This window comes from Oncorhynchus keta, unplaced genomic scaffold, assembly GCF_023373465.1.
Source record: "Oncorhynchus keta strain PuntledgeMale-10-30-2019 unplaced genomic scaffold, Oket_V2 Un_contig_3985_pilon_pilon, whole genome shotgun sequence".
In the NCBI taxonomy this organism is placed as follows: domain Eukaryota; kingdom Metazoa; phylum Chordata; class Actinopteri; order Salmoniformes; family Salmonidae; genus Oncorhynchus; species Oncorhynchus keta.
This window is the reverse complement of record NW_026287541.1, coordinates 31,596-52,642: the sequence shown is the minus strand read 5'-3', so window position 1 is coordinate 52,642 and position 21,047 is coordinate 31,596. Positions and strand designations below refer to the sequence as shown.

The 21,047-nt window shown below is 47.7% G+C and overlaps 1 protein-coding gene across 1 annotated transcript in view; it reads right to left on the bottom strand.

The window, feature by feature from the left end:
- Positions 1–21,047, bottom strand: part of LOC127924387 (ryanodine receptor 2-like) — a gene marked incomplete at its 3' end in the record, with an annotated part of 80,917 nt that overhangs the window by 51,681 nt on the left and 8,189 nt on the right. Inside the window, exons 2-3 of the mRNA XM_052509128.1 lie at positions 20,052–20,211; positions 13,549–13,696 (exon numbers count right to left, since the gene is read on the bottom strand). Coding sequence (XP_052365088.1) covers positions 13,549–13,696; positions 20,052–20,177 — 274 coding nt within the window. The remainder of the gene's footprint in view (positions 1–13,548; positions 13,697–20,051; positions 20,212–21,047) is intronic.

Here is a 21,047-nt window from a genome sequence, read left to right as displayed (position 1 = left end):
CTGCTGAGACAACAGGGTCAGAAGACATGTTACTGTACGTCTTCTCAGCTCGGAAGATACGGAACCGCTCAGCAGACATTTTACTGGTGTCTGTCCTGGCTGCTGAAACAACAGGGTCAGAAGACATGTTACTGTACGTCTTCTCAGCTCGGAAGATACGGAACCGCTCAGCAGACATGTTACTGGTGTCTGTCCTGGCTGCTGAAACAACAGGGTCAGAAGACATGTTACTGTACGTCTTCTCAGCTCGGAAGATACGGAACCGCTCAGCAGACATGTTACTGGTGTCTGCCCTGGCTGCTGAGACAACAGGGTCAGAAGACATGTTACTGTACGTCTTCTCAGCTCGAAGATACAACCGCTCAGCAGACATGTTACTGGTGTCTGCCCTGGCTGCTGAGACAACAGGGTCAGAAGACATGTTACTGGTGTCTGCTGGCTGCTGAAACAACAGGGTCAGAAGACATGTTACTGTACGTCTTCTCAGCTCGGAAGATACGGAACCGCTCAGCAGACATGTTACTGGTGTCTGCCCTGGCTGCTGAAACAACAGGGTCAGCAGACATGTTACTGGTGTCGCCTTCTCAGCTCGGAAGATACGGAACCGCTCAGACAGACATGTTACTGGTGTCTGCCCTGGCTGCTGAAACAACAGGGTCAGAAGACATGTTACTGGTGTCTGCCCTGGCTGCTGAAACAACAGGGTCAGAAGACATGTTACTGGTGTCTGCCCTGGCTGCTGAAACAACAGGGCCAGAAGACATGTTACTGGTGTCTGCCCTGGCTGCTGAAACAACAGGGTCAGAAGACATGTTACTGTGTCGTCTTCTCAGCTCGAAGATACGGAACCGCTCAGCAGACATGTTACTGGTGTCTGCCCTGGCTGCTGAAACAACAGGGTCAGAGGACATGTTACTGTACGTCTTCTCAGCTCGGAAGATACGGAACCGCTCAGCAGACATGTTACTGGTGTCTGTCCTGGCTGCTGAAACAACAGGGTCAGAAGACATGTTACTGGTGTCTGCCCTGGCTGCTGAAACAACAGGGTCAGAAGACATGTTACTGGTGTCTGCCCTGGCTGCTGAGACAACAGGGTCAGAAGACATGTTACTGGTGTCTGCCCTGGCTGCTGAAACAACAGGGTCAGAAGACATGTTACTGGTGTCTTCTCAGCTCTGAAGATAACAGGAACCGCTCAGCAGACACGTTACTGGTGTCTGCCCTGGCTGCTGAAACAACAGGGTCAGAAGACATGTTACTGGTGTCTGCCCTGGCTGCTGAAACAACAGGGTCAGAAGACATGTTACTGGTGTCTGCCCTGGCTGCTGAGACAACAGGGCCAGAAGACATGTTACTGGTGTCTGCCCTGGCTGCTGAAACAACAGGGCCAGAAGACATGTTACTGGTGTCTGCCCTGGCTGCTGAAACAACAGGGTCAGAAGACATGTTACTGGTGTCTGCCCTGGCTGCTGAAACAACAGGGCCAGAAGACATGTTACTGGTGTCTGCCCTGGCTGCTGAAACAACAGGGTCAGAAGACATGTTACTGGTGTCTGCCCTGGCTGCTGAAACAACAGGGTCAGAAGACATGTTACTGGTGTCTGCCCTGGCTGCTGAGACAACAGGGTCAGAAGACATGTTACTGGTGTCTGCCCTGAAACAACAGGGCCAGAAGACATGTTACTGGTGTCTGCCCTGGCTGCTGAAACAACAGGGCCAGAAGACATGTTACTGGTGTCTGCCCTGGCTGCTGAGACAACAGGGTCAGAAGACATGTTACTGATGTCTGCCCTGGCTGCTGAAACAACAGGGTCGGAAGACATGTTACTGGTGTCTGCCCTGGCTGCTGAAACAACAGGGCCAGAAGACATGTTACTGGTGTCTACCCTGGCTGCTGAAACAACAGGGTCAGAAGACATGTTACTGGTGTCTGCCCTGGCTGCTGAAACAACAGGGTCAGATAACATGTTACTGGTGTCTGCCCTGGCTGCTGAAACAACAGGGTCAGCAGACATGTTACTGGTGTCTGCTGAAACAACGGGGCCAGAAGACATGTTACTGGTGTCTGCCCTGGCTGCTGAAACAACAGGGCCAGAAGACATGTTACTGGTGTCTGCCCTGGCTGCTGAAACAACAGGGTCAGCAGACATGTTACTGGTGTCTGCTGAAACAACAGGGTCAGAAGACATGTTACTGGTGTCTGCCCTGGCTGCTGAAACAACAGGGTCAGAAGACATGTTACTGGTGTCTGCCCTGGCTGCTGAAACAACAGGGTCAGAAGACATGTTACTGGTGTCTGCCCTGGCTGCTGAAACAACAGGGCCAGAAGACATGTTACTGGTGTCTGCCCTGGCTGCTGAAACAACAGGGTCAGAAGACATGTTACTGGTGTCTGCCCTGGCTGCTGAAACAACAGGGTCAGAAGACATGTTACTGGTGTCTGCCCTGGCTGCTGAAACAACAGGGTCAGAAGACATGTTACTGGTGTCTGCCCTGGCTGCTGAAACAACAGGGCCAGAAGACATGTTACTGGTGTCTGCCCTGGCTGCTGAAACAACAGGGTCAGAAGACATGTTACTGGTGTCTGCCCTGGCTGCTGAAACAACAGGGCCAGAAGACATGTTACTGGTGTCTGCCCTGGCTGATGAAACAACAGGGTCAGCAGACATGTTACTGGTGTCTGCCCTGGCTGCTGAAACAACAGGCTCAGCAGACATGTTACTGGTGTCTGCCCTGGCTGCTGAAACAACAGGGTCAGAAGACATATTACTGGTGTCTGCTGAAACAACAGGGTCAGAAGACATGTTACTGGTGTCTGCCCTGGCTGCTGAAACAACAGGGTCAGCAGACATGTTACTGGTGTCTGTCCTGGCTGCTGAAACAACAGGGCCAGCAGACATGTTACTGGTGTCTGCCCTGGCTGCTGAGACAACAGGGTCAGAAGACATGTTACTGGTGTCTGCCCTGGCTGCTGAAACAACAGGGCCAGCAGACATGTTACTGGTGTCTGCCCTGGCTGCTGAAACAACAGGGTCAGCAGACATGTTACTGGTGTCTGCCCTGGCTGCTGAGACAACAGGGTCAGCAGACATGTTACTGGTGTCTGCCCTGGCTGCTGAAACAACAGGGCCAGCAGACATGTTACTGTATGTCTTCTCAGCTCGGAAGATAAGGAACCGCTCTGCAGACATGTTACTGGTGTCTGCCCTGGCTGCTGAGACAACAGGGCCAGTAACATGCACCACAGCTATCTCCACAGCTAGCGCCACAGCTATCTTCACAGCTAGCGCCACAGCTATCTTCACAGCTATCTCCACAGCTATCTTCACAGCTAGCATCACAGCTAGCATCACGTTACTATCTCCACAGCTATCTCCACAGCTAGCGCCACAGTAAAAGCTATATTAAAATGATCTATGTCTGGGTGTTTACACAGACAACTGCTGCATGCTCCTGCAATAGAACAGTAAATACAATCATGTCACCAGGAAACAGACATCTCCCTGTGCGTCATAAAAGCCCTTCTGAACAGACTAGTGGGTCAACTCTGTCATTGGGCTTATATAAGAGACTCTGTGGTCACTGATGAATGAGGGAGAGTAGGAGGGTATTGTCTCTGTCAGGGGTAGTGGATTTAACCCAGGTCACTGATGAATGAGGGAGAGTAGGAGGGTATTGTCTCTGTCAGGGGTAGTGGATTTAACCCAGGTCACTGATGTGGAGGGAGAGTAGGAGGGTATTGTCTCTGTCAGGGGTAGTGGATTTAACCCAGGTCACTGATGTGGAGGGAGAGTAGGAGGGTATTGTCTCTGTCAGGGGTAGTGGATTTAACCCAGGTCACTGATGAATGAGGGAGAGTAGGAGGGTATTGTCTCTGTCAGGGGTAGTGGATTTAACCCAGGTCACTGATGTGGAGGGAGAGTAGGAGGGTATTGTCTCTGTCAGGGGTAGTGGATTTAACCCAGGTCACTGATGTGGAGGGAGAGTAGGAGGGTATTGTCTCTGTCAGGGGTAGTGGATTTAACCCAGGTCACTGATGTGGAGGGAGAGTAGGAGGGTATTGTCTCTGTCAGGGGTAGTGGATTTAACCCAGGTCACTGATGTGAGGGAGAGTAGGAGGGTATTGTCTCTGTCAGGGGTAGTGGATTTAACCCAGGTCACTGATGAATGAGGGAGAGTAGGAGGGTATTGTCTCTGTCAGGGGTAGTGGATTTAACCCAGGTCACTGATGAATGAGGGAGAGTAGGAGGGTATTGTCTCTGTCAGGGGTAGTGGATTTAACCCAGGTCACTGATGAATGAGGGAGAGTAGGAGGGTATTGTCTCTGTCAGGGGTAGTGGATTTAACCCAGGTCACTGATGAATGAGGGAGAGAGGAGGTATTGTCTCTGTCAGGGGTAGTGGATTTAACCCAGGTCACTGATGAATGAGGGAGAGTAGGAGGGTATTGTCTCTGTCAGGGTAGTGGATTTAACCCAGGTCACTGATGAATGAGGGAGAGTAGGAGGGTATTGTCTCTGTCAGGGGTAGTGGATTTAACCCAGGTCACTGATGAATGAGGGAGAGTAGGAGGGTATTGTCTCTGTCAGGGGTAGTGGATTTAACCCAGGTCACTGATGAATGAGGGAGAGTAGGAGGGTATTGTCTCTGTCAGGGGTAGTGGATTTAACCCAGGTCACTGATGAATGAGGAGAGTAGGAGGGTATTGTCTCTGTCAGGGGTAGTGGATTTAACCCAGGTCACTGATGAATGAGGGAGAGTAGGAGGGTATTGTCTCTGTCAGGGGTAGTGGATTTAACCCAGGTCACTGATGAATGAGGGAGAGTAGGAGGGTATTGTCTCTGTCAGGGGTAGTGGATTTAACCCAGGTCACTGATGAATGAGGGAGAGTAGGAGGGTATTGTCTCTGTCAGGGTAGTGGATTTAACCCAGGTCACTGATGTGGAGGGAGAGTAGGAGGGTATTGTCTCTGTCAGGGGTAGTGGATTTAACCCAGGTCACTGATGTGGAGGAGAGTAGGAGGGTATTGTCACTGTCAGGGGTAGTGGATTTAACCCAGGTCACTGATGAATGAGGGAGAGTAGGAGGGTATTGTCTCTGTCAGGGGTAGTGGATTTAACCCAGGTCACTGATGAATGAGGGAGAGTAGGAGGGTATTGTCTCTGTCAGGGGTAGTGGATTTAACCCAGGTCACTGATGAATGAGGGAGAGTAGGAGGGTATTGTCACTGTCAGGGGTAGTGGATTTAACCCAGGTCACTGATGAATGAGGGAGAGTAGGAGGGTATTGTCTCTGTCAGGGGTAGTGGATTTAACCCAGGTCACTGATGAATGAGGGAGAGTAGGAGGGTATTGTCTCTGTCAGGGGTTTAACCCAGGTCAGTGGATTTAATTTAACCAGGTCACTGATGAATGAGGGAGAGTAGGAGGGTATTGTCTCTGTCAGGGGTAGTGGATTTAACCCAGGTCACTGATGAATGAGGGAGAGTAGGAGGGTATTGTCTCTGTCAGGGGTAGTGGATTTAACCCAGGTCACTGATGAATGAGGGAGAGTAGGAGGGTATTGTCTCTGTCAGGGGTAGTGGATTTAACCCAGGTCACTGATGAATGAGGGAGAGTAGGAGGGTATTGTCTCTGTCAGGGGTAGTGGATTTAACCCAGGTCACTGATGAATGAGGGAGAGTAGGAGGGTATTGTCTCTGTCAGGGGTAGTGGATTTAACCCAGGTCACTGATGAATGAGGGAGAGTAGGAGGGTATTGTCTCTGTCAGGGGTAGTGGATTTAACCCAGGTCACTGATGAATGAGGGAGAGTAGGAGGGTATTGTCTCTGTCAGGGGTAGTGGATTTAACCCAGGTCACTGATGAATGAGGGAGAGTAGGAGGGTATTGTCTCTGTCAGGGGTAGTGGATTTAACCCAGGTCACTGATGAATGAGGGAGAGTAGGAGGGTATTGTCTCTGTCAGGGGTAGTGGATTTAACCCAGGTCACTGATGAATGAGGGAGAGTAGGAGGGTATTGTCTCTGTCAGGGGTAGTGGATTTAACCCAGGTCACTGATGAATGAGGGAGAGTAGGAGGGTATTGTCTCTGTCAGGGGTAGTGGATTTAACCCAGGTCACTGATGAATGAGGGAGAGTAGGAGGTATTGTCTCTGTCAGGGGTAGTGGATTTAACCCAGGTCACTGATGAATGAGGGAGAGTAGGAGGGTATTGTCTCTGTCAGGGGTAGTGGATTTAACCCAGGTCACTGATGAATGAGGGAGAGTAGGAGGGTATTGTCTCTGTCAGGGGTAGTGGATTTAACCCAGGTCACTGATGAATGAGGGAGAGTAGGAGGGTATTGTCTCTGTCAGGGGTAGTGGATTTAACCCAGGTCACTGATGAATGAGGGAGAGTAGGAGGGTATTGTCTCTGTCAGGGGTAGTGGATTTAACCCAGGTCACTGATGAATGAGGGAGAGTAGGAGGGTATTGTCTCTGTCAGGGGTAGTGGATTTAACCCAGGTCACTGATGAATGAGGGAGAGTAGGAGGGTATTGTCTCTGTCAGGGGTAGTGGATTTAACCCAGGTCACTGATGAATGAGGGAGAGTAGGAGGGTATTGTCTCTGTCAGGGGTAGTGGATTTAACCCAGGTCACTGATGAATGAGGGAGAGTAGGAGGGTATTGTCTCTGTCAGGGGTAGTGGATTTAACCCAGGTCACTGATGAATGAGGGAGAGTAGGAGGGTATTGTCTCTGTCAGGGGTAGTGGATTTAACCCAGGTCACTGATGAATGAGGGAGAGTAGGAGGGTATTGTCTCTGTCAGGGTAGTGGATTTAACCCAGGTCACTGATGAATGAGGGAGAGTAGGAGGGTATTGTCTCTGTCAGGGGTAGTGGATTTAACCCAGGTCACTGATGAATGAGGGAGAGTAGGAGGGTATTGTCTCTGTCAGGGGTAGTGGATTTAACCCAGGTCACTGATGAATGAGGGAGAGTAGGAGGGTATTGTCTCTGTCAGGGGTAGTGGATTTAACCCAGGTCACTGATGAATGAGGGAGAGTAGGAGGGTATTGTCTCTGTCAGGGGTAGTGGATTTAACCCAGGTCACTGATGAATGAGGGAGAGTAGGAGGGTATTGTCTCTGTCAGGGGTAGTGGATTTAACCCAGGTCACTGATGATGAATGAGGGAGAGTAGGAGGGTATTGTCTCTGTCAGGGGTAGTGGATTTAACCCAGGTCACTGATGAATGAGGGAGAGTAGGAGGGTATTGTCTCTGTCAGGGGTAGTGGATTTAACCCAGGTCACTGATGAATGAGGGAGAGTAGGAGGGTATTGTCTCTGTCAGGGGTAGTGGATTTAACCCAGGTCACTGATGTGGAGGGAGAGTAGGAGGGTATTGTCTCTGTCAGGGGTAGTGGATTTAACCCAGGTCACTGATGAATGAGGGAGAGTAGGAGGGTATTGTCTCTGTCAGGGGTAGTGGATTTAACCCAGGTCACTGATGTGGAGGGAGAGTAGGAGGGTATTGTCTCTGTCAGGGGTAGTGGATTTAACCCAGGTCACTGATGAATGAGGGAGAGTAGGAGGGTATTGTCTCTGTCAGGGGTAGTGGATTTAACCCAGGTCACTGATGTGAGGGAGAGTAGGAGGGTATTGTCTCTGTCAGGGGTAGTGGATTTAACCCAGGTCACTGATGAATGAGGGAGAGTAGGAGGGTATTGTCTCTGTCAGGGGTAGTGGATTTAACCCAGGTCACTGATGTGGAGGGAGAGTAGGAGGGTATTGTCTCTGTCAGGGGTAGTGGATTTAACCCAGGTCACTGATGAATGAGGGAGAGTAGGAGGGTATTGTCTCTGTCAGGGGTAGTGGATTTAACCCAGGTCACTGATGTGGAGGGAGAGTAGGAGGGTATTGTCTCTGTCAGGGGTAGTGGATTTAACCCAGGTCACTGATGTGGAGGGAGAGTAGGAGGGTATTGTCTCTGTCAGGGGTAGTGGATTTAACCCAGGTCACTGATGAATGAGGGAGAGTAGGAGGGTATTGTCACTGTCAGGGGTAGTGGATTTAACCCAGGTCACTGATGAATGAGGGAGAGTAGGAGGGTATTGTCTCTGTCAGGGGTAGTGGATTTAACCCAGGTCACTGATGAATGAGGGAGAGTAGGAGGGTATTGTCTCTGTCAGGGGTAGTGGATTTAACCCAGGTCACTGATGAATGAGGGAGAGTAGGAGGGTATTGTCTCTGTCAGGGGTAGTGGATTTAACCCAGGTCACTGATGAATGAGGGAGAGTAGGAGGGTATTGTCTCTGTCAGGGGTAGTGGATTTAACCCAGGTCACTGATGAATGAGGAGAGTAGGAGGGTATTGTCTCTGTCAGGGGTAGTGGATTTAACCCAGGTCACTGATGAATGAGGGAGAGTAGGAGGGTATTGTCTCTGTCAGGGGTAGTGGATTTAACCCAGGTCACTGATGAATGAGGGAGAGTAGGAGGGTATTGTCTCTGTCAGGGGTAGTGGATTTAACCCAGGTCACTGATGAATGAGGGAGAGTAGGAGGGTATTGTCTCTGTCAGGGGTAGTGGATTTAACCCAGGTCACTGATGAATGAGGGAGAGTAGGAGGGTATTGTCTCTGTCAGGGGTAGTGGATTTAACCCAGGTCACTGATGAATGAGGAGAGTAGGAGGGTATTGTCTCTGTCAGGGGTAGTGGATTTAACCCAGGTCACTGATGAATGAGGGAGAGTAGGAGGGTATTGTCTCTGTCAGGGGTAGTGGATTTAACCCAGGTCACTGATGAATGAGGGAGAGTAGGAGGGTATTGTCTCTGTCAGGGGTAGTGGATTTAACCCAGGTCACTGATGAATGAGGGAGAGTAGGAGGGTATTGTCTCTGTCAGGGGTAGTGGATTTAACCCAGGTCACTGATGAATGAGGGAGAGTAGGAGGGTATTGTCTCTGTCAGGGGTAGTGGATTTAACCCAGGTCACTGATGAATGAGGGAGAGTAGGAGGGTATTGTCTCTGTCAGGGGTAGTGGATTTAACCCAGGTCACTGATGAATGAGGGAGAGTAGGAGGGTATTGTCTCTGTCAGGGGTAGTGGATTTAACCCAGGTCACTGATGAATGAGGAGAGTAGGAGGGTATTGTCTCTGTCAGGGGTAGTGGATTTAACCCAGGTCACTGATGAATGAGGGAGAGTAGGAGGGTATTGTCTCTGTCAGGGGTAGTGGATTTAACCCAGGTCACTGATGAATGAGGGAGAGTAGGAGGGTATTGTCTCTGTCAGGGGTAGTGGATTTAACCCAGGTCACTGATGAATGAGGGAGAGTAGGAGGGTATTGTCTCTGTCAGGGGTAGTGGATTTAACCCAGGTCACTGATGAATGAGGGAGAGTAGGAGGGTATTGTCTCTGTCAGGGGTAGTGGATTTAACCCAGGTCACTGATGAATGAGGGAGAGTAGGAGGGTATTGTCTCTGTCAGGGGTAGTGGATTTAACCCAGGTCACTGATGAATGAGGGAGAGTAGGAGGGTATTGTCTCTGTCAGGGGTAGTGGATTTAACCCAGGTCACTGATGAATGAGGGAGAGTAGGAGGGTATTGTCTCTGTCAGGGGTAGTGGATTTAACCCAGGTCACTGATGAATGAGGGAGAGTAGGAGGGTATTGTCTCTGTCAGGGGTAGTGGATTTAACCCAGGTCACTGATGAATGAGGGAGAGTAGGAGGGTATTGTCTCTGTCAGGGGTAGTGGATTTAACCCAGGTCACTGATGAATGAGGGAGAGTAGGAGGGTATTGTCTCTGTCAGGGGTAGTGGATTTAACCCAGGTCACTGATGAATGAGGGAGAGTAGGAGGGTATTGTCTCTGTCAGGGGTAGTGGATTTAACCCAGGTCACTGATGAATGAGGGAGAGTAGGAGGGTATTGTCTCTGTCAGGGGTAGTGGATTTAACCCAGGTCACTGATGAATGAGGGAGAGTAGGAGGGTATTGTCTCTGTCAGGGGTAGTGGATTTAACCCAGGTCACTGATGTGGAGGGAGAGTAGGAGGGTATTGTCTCTGTCAGGGGTAGTGGATTTAACCCAGGTCACTGATGAATGAGGGAGAGTAGGAGGGTATTGTCTCTGTCAGGGGTAGTGGATTTAACCCAGGTCACTGATGAATGAGGGAGAGTAGGAGGGTATTGTCTCTGTCAGGGGTAGTGGATTTAACCCAGGTCACTGATGAATGAGGGAGAGTAGGAGGGTATTGTCTCTGTCAGGGGTAGTGGATTTAACCCAGGTCACTGATGAATGAGGGAGAGTAGGAGGGTATTGTCTCTGTCAGGGGTAGTGGATTTAACCCAGGTCACTGATGAATGAGGGAGAGTAGGAGGGTATTGTCTCTGTCAGGGGTAGTGGATTTAACCCAGGTCACTGATGAATGAGGGAGAGTAGGAGGGTATTGTCTCTGTCAGGGGTAGTGGATTTAACCCAGGTCACTGATGAATGAGGGAGAGTAGGAGGGTATTGTCTCTGTCAGGGGTAGTGGATTTAACCCAGGTCACTGATGAATGAGGGAGAGTAGGAGGGTATTGTCTCTGTCAGGGGTAGTGGATTTAACCCAGGTCACTGATGAATGAGGGAGAGTAGGAGGGTATTGTCTCTGTCAGGGGTAGTGGATTTAACCCAGGTCACTGATGAATGAGGGAGAGTAGGAGGGTATTGTCTCTGTCAGGGGTAGTGGATTTAACCCAGGTCACTGATGAATGAGGGAGAGTAGGAGGGTATTGTCTCTGTCAGGGGTAGTGGATTTAACCCAGGTCACTGATGAATGAGGGAGAGTAGGAGGGTATTGTCTCTGTCAGGGGTAGTGGATTTAACCCAGGTCACTGATGAATGAGGGAGAGTAGGAGGGTATTGTCTCTGTCAGGGGTAGTGGATTTAACCCAGGTCACTGATGTGGAGGGAGAGTAGGAGGGTATTGTCTCTGTCAGGGGTAGTGGATTTAACCCAGGTCACTGATGAATGAGGGAGAGTAGGAGGGTATTGTCTCTGTCAGGGGTAGTGGATTTAACCCAGGTCACTGATGAATGAGGGAGAGTAGGAGGGTATTGTCTCTGTCAGGGGTAGTGGATTTAACCCAGGTCACTGATGAATGAGGGAGAGTAGGAGGGTATTGTCTCTGTCAGGGGTAGTGGATTTAACCCAGGTCACTGATGAATGAGGGAGAGTAGGAGGGTATTGTCTCTGTCAGGGGTAGTGGATTTAACCCAGGTCACTGATGAATGAGGGAGAGTAGGAGGGTATTGTCTCTGTCAGGGGTAGTGGATTTAACCCAGGTCACTGATGAATGAGGGAGAGTAGGAGGGTATTGTCTCTGTCAGGGGTAGTGGATTTAACCCAGGTCACTGATGAATGAGGGAGAGTAGGAGGGTATTGTCTCTGTCAGGGGTAGTGGATTTAACCCAGGTCACTGATGAATGAGGGAGAGTAGGAGGGTATTGTCTCTGTCAGGGGTAGTGGATTTAACCCAGGTCACTGATGAATGAGGGAGAGTAGGAGGGTATTGTCTCTGTCAGGGGTAGTGGATTTAACCCAGGTCACTGATGTGGAGGGAGAGTAGGAGGGTATTGTCTCTGTCAGGGGTAGTGGATTTAACCCAGGTCACTGATGAATGAGGGAGAGTAGGAGGGTATTGTCTCTGTCAGGGGTAGTGGATTTAACCCAGGTCACTGATGAATGAGGGAGAGTAGGAGGGTATTGTCTCTGTCAGGGGTAGTGGATTTAACCCAGGTCACTGATGAATGAGGGAGAGTAGGAGGGTATTGTCTCTGTCAGGGGTAGTGGATTTAACCCAGGTCACTGATGTGGAGGGAGAGTAGGAGGGTATTGTCTCTGTCAGGGGTAGTGGATTTAACCCAGGTCACTGATGTGGAGGGAGAGTAGGAGGGTATTGTCTCTGTCAGGGGTAGTGGATTTAACCCAGGTCACTGATGTGGAGGGAGAGTAGGAGGGTATTGTCTCTGTCAGGGGTAGTGGATTTAACCCAGGTCACTGATGAATGAGGGAGAGTAGGAGGGTATTGTCTCTGTCAGGGGTAGTGGATTTAACCCAGGTCACTGATGAATGAGGGAGAGTAGGAGGGTATTGTCTCTGTCAGGGGTAGTGGATTTAACCCAGGTCACTGATGAATGAGGGAGAGTAGGAGGGTATTGTCTCTGTCAGGGGTAGTGGATTTAACCCAGGTCACTGATGTGGAGGGAGAGTAGGAGGGTATTGTCTCTGTCAGGGGTAGTGGATTTAACCCAGGTCACTGATGAATGAGGGAGAGTAGGAGGGTATTGTCTCTGTCAGGGGTAGTGGATTTAACCCAGGTCACTGATGAATGAGGGAGAGTAGGAGGGTATTGTCTCTGTCAGGGGTAGTGGATTTAACCCAGGTCACTGATGAATGAGGGAGAGTAGGAGGGTATTGTCTCTGTCAGGGGTAGTGGATTTAACCCAGGTCACTGATGAATGAGGGAGAGTAGGAGGGTATTGTCTCTGTCAGGGGTAGTGGATTTAACCCAGGTCACTGATGAATGAGGGAGAGTAGGAGGGTATTGTCTCTGTCAGGGGTAGTGGATTTAACCCAGGTCACTGATGAATGAGGGAGAGTAGGAGGGTATTGTCTCTGTCAGGGGTAGTGGATTTAACCCAGGTCACTGATGAATGAGGGAGAGTAGGAGGGTATTGTCTCTGTCAGGGGTAGTGGATTTAACCCAGGTCACTGATGAATGAGGGAGAGTAGGAGGGTATTGTCTCTGTCAGGGGTAGTGGATTTAACCCAGGTCACTGATGAATGAGGGAGAGTAGGAGGGTATTGTCTCTGTCAGGGGTAGTGGATTTAACCCAGGTCACTGATGTGGAGGGAGAGTAGGAGGGTATTGTCTCTGTCAGGGGTAGTGGATTTAACCCAGGTCACTGATGAATGAGGGAGAGTAGGAGGGTATTGTCTCTGTCAGGGGTAGTGGATTTAACCCAGGTCACTGATGAATGAGGGAGAGTAGGAGGGTATTGTCTCTGTCAGGGGTAGTGGATTTAACCCAGGTCACTGATGAATGAGGGAGAGTAGGAGGGTATTGTCTCTGTCAGGGGTAGTGGATTTAACCCAGGTCACTGATGAATGAGGGAGAGTAGGAGGGTATTGTCTCTGTCAGGGGTAGTGGATTTAACCCAGGTCACTGATGAATGAGGAAGAGTAGGAGGGTATTGTCTCTGTCAGGGGTAGTGGATTTAACCCAGGTCACTGATGAATGAGGGAGAGTAGGAGGGTATTGTCTCTGTCAGGGGTAGTGGATTTAACCCAGGTCACTGATGAATGAGGGAGAGTAGGAGGGTATTGTCTCTGTCAGGGGTAGTGGATTTAACCCAGGTCACCGATGTGGAGGGAGGTGAGGTAGTGTTTGGACTGAACCATAAAGGTCACTGATGTGAGGGAGTGTGTGAGGTAGAGTTTGGACTGAACCATAAAGGAGGTGAGAGGTGTGTGAGGTAGTGTTTGGACTGAACCATAAAGGAGGTGAGGGGTGTGTGTATGCTGTACCATGGTCCTGATCCGGAGCCTCCAGGTTGTATCCGTACCCCAGCAGGGTGCGGACAGCCTCCCTCAGACTGTCCTTGTTGGACTTCTTGGTCCTCTCGTCCAGAAGAGTGTACGGAACCAAGCGGGGGTTCCTACGATTCTTCACATCCTTCACAAGGAAGGGGGAGATAGTTAGGACTTCATAAACACACTGAACTAAAGAAGAGTAGTTAGGACTTCATAAACACACTGAACTAAAGAAGAGGAGTTAGGACTTCATAAACACACTGAACTAAAGAAGAGGAGTTAGGACTTCATAAACACACTGAACTAAAGAAGAGGAGTTAGGACTTCATAAACACACTGAACTAAAGAAGAGGAGGACTTCATAAACACACTGAACTAAAGAAGAGGAGGACTTCATAAACACACTGAACTAAAGAAGAGTAGTTAGGACTTCATAAACACACTGAACTAAAGAAGAGGAGGACTTCAAAACACACTGACCTAAAGAAGAGGAGGACTTCATAAACACACTGAACTAAAGTAGAGGAGGACTTCATAAACACACTGAACTAAAGAAGAGGAGTTAGGACTTCATAAACACACTGACCTAAAGAAGAGGGAGGAGGACTTCATAAACACACTGAACTAAAGAAGAGGAGGACTTCATAAACACACTGACCTAAAGAAGAGGAGTTAGGACTTCATAAACACACTGACCTAAAGAAGAGGAGTTAGGACTTCATAAACACACTGAACTAAAGAAGAGGAGGACTTCATAAACACACTGAACTAAAGAAGAGGAGGACTTCATAAACACACTGACCTAAAGAAGAGGAGTTAGGACTTTAAACACACTGAACTAAAGAAGAGGAGGACTTCATAAACACACTGACCTAAAGAAGAGGAGGACTTCATAAACACACTGAACTAAAGAAGAGGAGGACTTCATAAACACACTGACCTAAAGAAGAGGAGGACTTCATAAACACACTGAACTAAAGAAGAGGAGGCCTTCATAAACACACTGAACTAAAGAAGAGGAGGACTTCATAAACACACTGAACTAAAGAAGAGGAGTTAGGACTTCATAAACACACTGACCTAAAGAAGAGGAGGACTTCATAAACACACTGAACTAAAGAAGAGGAGGACTTCATAAACACACTGACCTAAAGAAGAGGAGTTAGGACTTCATAAACACACTGAACTAAAGAAGAGGAGGACTTCATAAACACACTGAACTAAAGAAGAGGAGGACTTCATAAACACACTGAACTAAAGAAGAGGAGGACTTCATAAACACACTGACCTAAAGAAGAGGAGTTAGGACTTCATAAACACACTGAACTAAAGAAGAGGAGAACTTCATAAACACACTGACCTAAAGAAGAGGAGGACTTCATAAACACACTGAACTAAAGAAGATGAGTTAGGACTTCATAAACACACTGAACTAAAGAAGATGAGTTAGGACTTCATAAACACACTGAACTAAAGAAGAGGAGTTAGGACTTCATAAACACACTGACCTAAAGAAGAGGAGGACTTCATAAACACACTGAACTAAAGAAGAGGAGGACTTCATAAACACACTGAACTAAAGAAGAGGAGGACTTCATAAACACACTGAACTAAAGAAGAGGAGTTAGGACTTCATAAACACACTGAACTAAAGAAGAGGAGGACTTCATAAACACACTGACCTAAAGAAGAGGAGGACTTCATAAACACACTGAACTAAAGAAGAGGAGTTAGGACTTCATAAACACACTGAACTAAAGAAGATGAGGACTTCATAAACACACTGAACTAAAGAAGAGGAGGACTTCATAAACACACTGAACTAAAGAAGAGGAGGACTTCATAAACACACTGAACTAAAGAAGAGGAGGACTTCATAAACACACTGAACTAAAGAAGAGGAGTTAGGACTTCATAAACACACTGAACTAAAGAAGAGGAGTTAGGACTTCATAAACACACTGAACTAAAGAAGAGGAGGACTTCATAAACACACTGAACTAAAGAAGAGGAGGACTTCATAAACACACTGAACTAAAGAAGAGGAGTTAGGACTTCATAAACACACTGAACTAAAGAAGAGGAGTTAGGACTTCATAAACACACTGACCTAAAGAAGAGGAGGACTTCATAAACACACTGAACTAAAGAAGAGGAGGACTTCATAAACACACTGAACTAAAGTAGAGGAGGACTTCATAAACACACTGAACTAAAGAAGAGGAGTTAGGACTTCATAAACACACTGACCTAAAGAAGAGGAGGACTTCATAAACACACTGAACTAAAAAAGAGGAGGACTTCATAAACACACTGACCTAAAGAAGAGGAGGACTTCATAAACACACTGAACTAAAGAAGAGGAGTTAGGACTTCATAAACACACTGAACTAAAGAAGAGGAGGACTTCATAAACACACTGAACTAAAGAAGATGAGTTAGGACTTCATAAACACACTGAACTAAAGAAGATGAGGACTTCATAAACACACTGAACTAAAGAAGAGGAGGACTTCATAAACACACTGAACTAAAGAAGAGGAGGACTTCATAAACACACTGAACTAAAGAAGAGGAGGACTTCATAAACACACTGAACTAAAGAAGATGAGTTAGGACTTCATAAACACACTGAACTAAAGAAGAAGAGGAGTTCATAAACACACTGAACTAAAGAGGAGTTAGGACTTCATAAACACACTGAACTAAAGAATAGGAGTTCATAAACACACTGACCTAAAGAAGAGGAGGACTTCATAAACACACTGACCTAAAGAAGAAGAGGAGTTCATAAACACACTGAACTAAAGAAGATGAGTTAGGACTTCATAAACACAGTGAACTAAAGAGAGGAGGACTTCATAAACACACTGACCTAAAGAAGAAGAGGAGTTCATAAACACACTGAACTAAAGAAGAGGAGTTAGGACTTCATAAACACACTGAACTAAAGAAGAGGAGGACTTCATAAACACACTGACCTAAAGAAGAGGAGGAGTTCATAAACATATCAGAAAGATAAGTACCCTTAGTTTTATTGAGTGAAATGTTTCTTCTGACTGGACATTTTCTACCCTGCAAGTCATTGGATGTGTCTTATCTACTTGTATCTCTAACTTTATAAACGCAAAGGCAAATATGGAAGGCCTTACCCCTCTCACCAGACTAACCCTAACCCCTCTCACCAGACTAACCCTAACCCCTCTCACCAGACTAACCCTACCCCTCTCACCAGACTAACCCTAACCCCTCTCTCACCAGACTAACCCTAACCCCCTCTCACCAGACTAACCCTAACCCCTCTCACCAGACTAACCCTAACCCCTCTAAAACAATATATACACCAGACTAACCCTAACCCCCTCTCACCAGACTAACCCTAACCCCCTCTAAAACAATATATACACCAGACTAACCCTAACCCCCTCTAAAACAATATATACACCAGACGAACCCTAACCCCCCTAAAACAAAATATACACCAGACTAACCCTAACCCCTCTAAAACAATATTTACACCATACTAACCCTAACCCCCTCTAAAACAATATTTACACCAGACTAACCCTAACCCCTCTAAAACAATATATACACCAGACGAACCCTAACCCCCTCTCAAACAATATATACACCAGACTAACCCTAACCCCCTCTAAAACAATATATACACCAGACTAACCCTAACCCCCTCTCAAACAATATATACACCAGACTAACCCTAACCCCCTCTCAAACTATGGATACACCAGACTAACCCTAACCCCCTCTAAAACAATATATACACCAGACGAACCCTAACCCCTCTAAAACAATATATACACCAGATGAACCCTAACCCCTCTAAAACAATATATACACCAGACTAACCCTAACCCCCTCTAAAACAATATATACACCAGACTAACCCTAACCCCCTCTCAAACTATATATACACCAGACTAACCCTAACCCCCTCTAAAACAATATATACACCAGACTAACCCTATCCCCCTCTAAAACAATATATACACCAGACTAACCCTAACCCCCTCTAAAACAATATATACACCAGACTAACCCTAACCCCTCTCACCAGACTAACCCTAAACCCCTCTAAAACAATATTTACACCAGACTAACCCTAACCCCCTACAACAATATATACACCAGACTAACCCTAACCCCTCTAAAACAGTATTTACACCAGACTAACCCTAACCCCTCTAAAACAATATATACACCAGACTAACCCTAACCCCCTCTCAACAGACTAACCCTAAACCCCTCTAAAACAATATTTACACCAGACTAACCCTAACCCCTCTAAAACAATATATACACCAGACTAACCCTAACCCCTCTAAAACAATATATACACCAGACTAACCCTAACCCCTCTCACCAGACTAACCCTAACCCCCTCTAAAACAATATATACACCAGACTAACCCTATCCCCCTCTCAAACTATGGATACACCAGACTAACCCTAACCCCCTCTAAAACAATATATACACCAGACTAACCCTAACCCCCTCTAAAACAATATATACACCAGACTAACCCTAACCCCCTCTCAAACAATATATACACCAGACTAACCCTAACCCCCTCTCAAACTATGGATACACCAGACTAACCCTAACCCCCTCTAAAACAATATATACACCAGACTAACCCTAACCCCCTCTAAAACAATATATACACCAGACTAACCCTAACCCCCTCTCAAACTATGGATACACCAGACTAACCCTAACCCCCTCTAAAACAATATATACACCAGACTAACCCTAACCCCCTCTAAAACAATATATACACCAGACTAACCCTAACCCCCTCTAAAACAATATTTACACCAGACTAACCCTAACCCCCTCTAAAACAATATATACACCAGACTAACCCTAACCCCCTCTAAAACAATATTTACACCAGACTAACCCTAACCCCCTCTAAAACAATATATTCACCAGACTAACCCTAACCCCCTCTCAAACTATATATACACCAGACTAACCCTAACCTCTAGACTTGCTCTGTACCAGACTAGAAGCCTACCTATATTTCTCCATGACAACCATAGACTGTTGTGTCAGGCTGTCAGCCTGGTTTCACTACCAGGATAATTATCAGGACTTTTAACAGGATGTGTCTTAATACACTTGATGAATAACCCTGACAGCTGTAATCCTGCATGTAGCAGTCTTACCAGTCATCCCCTCTCCTTCCTACCAGTCATCCCCTCTCCTTCCTACCAGTCATCCCCTCTCCTTCCTACCAGTCATCCCCTCTCCTTCCTACCAGTCATCCCCTCTCCTTCCTACCAGTCATCCCCTCTCCTTCCTACCAGTCATCCCCTCTCCTTCCTACCAGCCATCCCCTCTCCTTCCTACCAGTCATCCCCTCTCCTTCCTACCAGTCATCCCCTCTCCTTCCTCCATGTAGCAGTCCTACCAGTCATCCCCTCCTTCCTACCAGTCATCCCCTCTCCTTCCTCCATGTAGCAGTCCTACCAGTCATCCCCCTCCTTCCTACCAGTCATCCCCTCTCCTTCCTCCATGTAGCAGCCCTACCAGTCATCCCCTCTCCTTCCTACCAGTCATCCCCTCTCCTTCTTCCATGTAGAAGCCCTACCAGTCATCCCCTCTCCTAGCCCTCTCCCTCCACCCACCACTCTCCACCCTGTAGTATAGTCTGTAGTCTGTAGTCTAGTCGTTAGTATGTACTAAGCTAAGGTTAACTTGAGCTGACAGGCAGATCAGGAAAACTCGCAGTGGTGATAGTTCTAGCTACAGCAGCACCTCCCAGTGGTGATAGTTCTAGCTACAGCAGTTCTAGCTACAGCAGCACCTCTGGTGATAGTTCTAGCTACAGGCACCTCTGTAGTGGGCCCATCAGCACCTCTGTAGTGGGCCCATCAGCACCTCTGTAGTGGGCCCATCAGTACCTCTGTAGTGGGCCCAGTCAGCACCTCTGTAGTGGGCCCAGTAGAACCTCTGTAGTGGGCCCATCAGCACCTCTGTAGTGGGCCCATCAGTACCTCTGTAGTGGGCCCAGTAGCACCTCTGTAGTGGGCCCAGTAGAACCTCTGTAGTGGGCCCATAAGCACCTCTGTAGTGGGCCCATCAGTACCTCTGTAGTGGGCCCATCAGTACCTCTGTAGTGGGCCCAGTAGCACCTCTGTAGTGGGCCCAGTAGCACCTCTGTAGTGGGCCCAGTAGATCCTCTGTAGTGGGCCCATCAGCACCTCTGTAGTGGGCCCATTAAAGATGCCAAGGGTCCTATACAATTTTCTTTGGGCGGCTGTTGAGCTGTTTCAGCACCCTGGTCAACGCCCCCACCACCACCACCACCACCACCACCCCCACCCCCACACCACCACCACCACCCCCACCACCACCACCCCCACCACCACCCCACCCCCACACCACCACCACCCCCACCACCCCCACCTCCACCCCCACCCCGCTGCAGCCCGGCTGCACACACAAACACACACACCTTTGGGTGACACACCTGCTGGATGCCGTAGGTCCAGCCCTGGCGTATGCGATCCCTGGCCCACACATTGTGAGCGTTCTCCGCCAGCTTGTCCACCATGGCCTCCTGGGTAGAGGCCAGCTTGATGTGCCCCAGGTCCATAGGAGCAGGCTTGTAGCCACTAGACAGCTCATAACTGGACCAGAGAGGACGCATGGACACATAGAGAGAGAGACAACATTAGTCTCGGGAGACGCTGTTGGAGAAAAATAGTTTGGCATGAGAATGTTTACCCATCTGGTGAAGGACGAGGTTAAAACATTAAAACAGACACCCATCTGGTAAAGGACCAGGTTAAAATATTAAAACAGACACCCATCTGGTAAAGGACTAGGTTAAAACAGACACCCATCTGGTAAAGGACTAGGTTAAAACAGACACCCATCTGGTAAAGGACTAGGTTAAAACATTAAAACAGACACCCATCTGGTAAAGGACTAGGTTAAAACATTAAAACAGACACCCATCTGGTAAAGGACTAGGTTAAAACATTAAAACAGACACCCATCTGGTAAAGGACTAGGTTAAAACATTAAAACAGACACCCATCTGGTAAAGGACTAGGATAAAACATTAAAACAGACACCCATCTGGTAAAGGACTAGGTTAAAACATTAAAACAGACACCCATCTGGTAAAGGACTAGGATAAAACAGACACCCATCTGGTAAAGGACTAGGTTAAAACATTAAAACAGACACCCATCTGGTAAAGGACTAGGTTAAAACATTAAAACAGACACCCAACTGGTAAAGGACTAGGATAAAACATTAAAACAGACACCCATCTGGTAAAGGACTAGGTTAAAACATTAAAACAGACACCCATCTGGTAAAGGACTAGGATAAAACATTAAAACAGACACCCATCTGGTAAAGGACTAGGTTAAAACATTAAAACAGACACCCATCTGGTAAAGGACTAGGATAAAACAGACACCCATCTGGTAAAACATTAAAACAGACACCCATC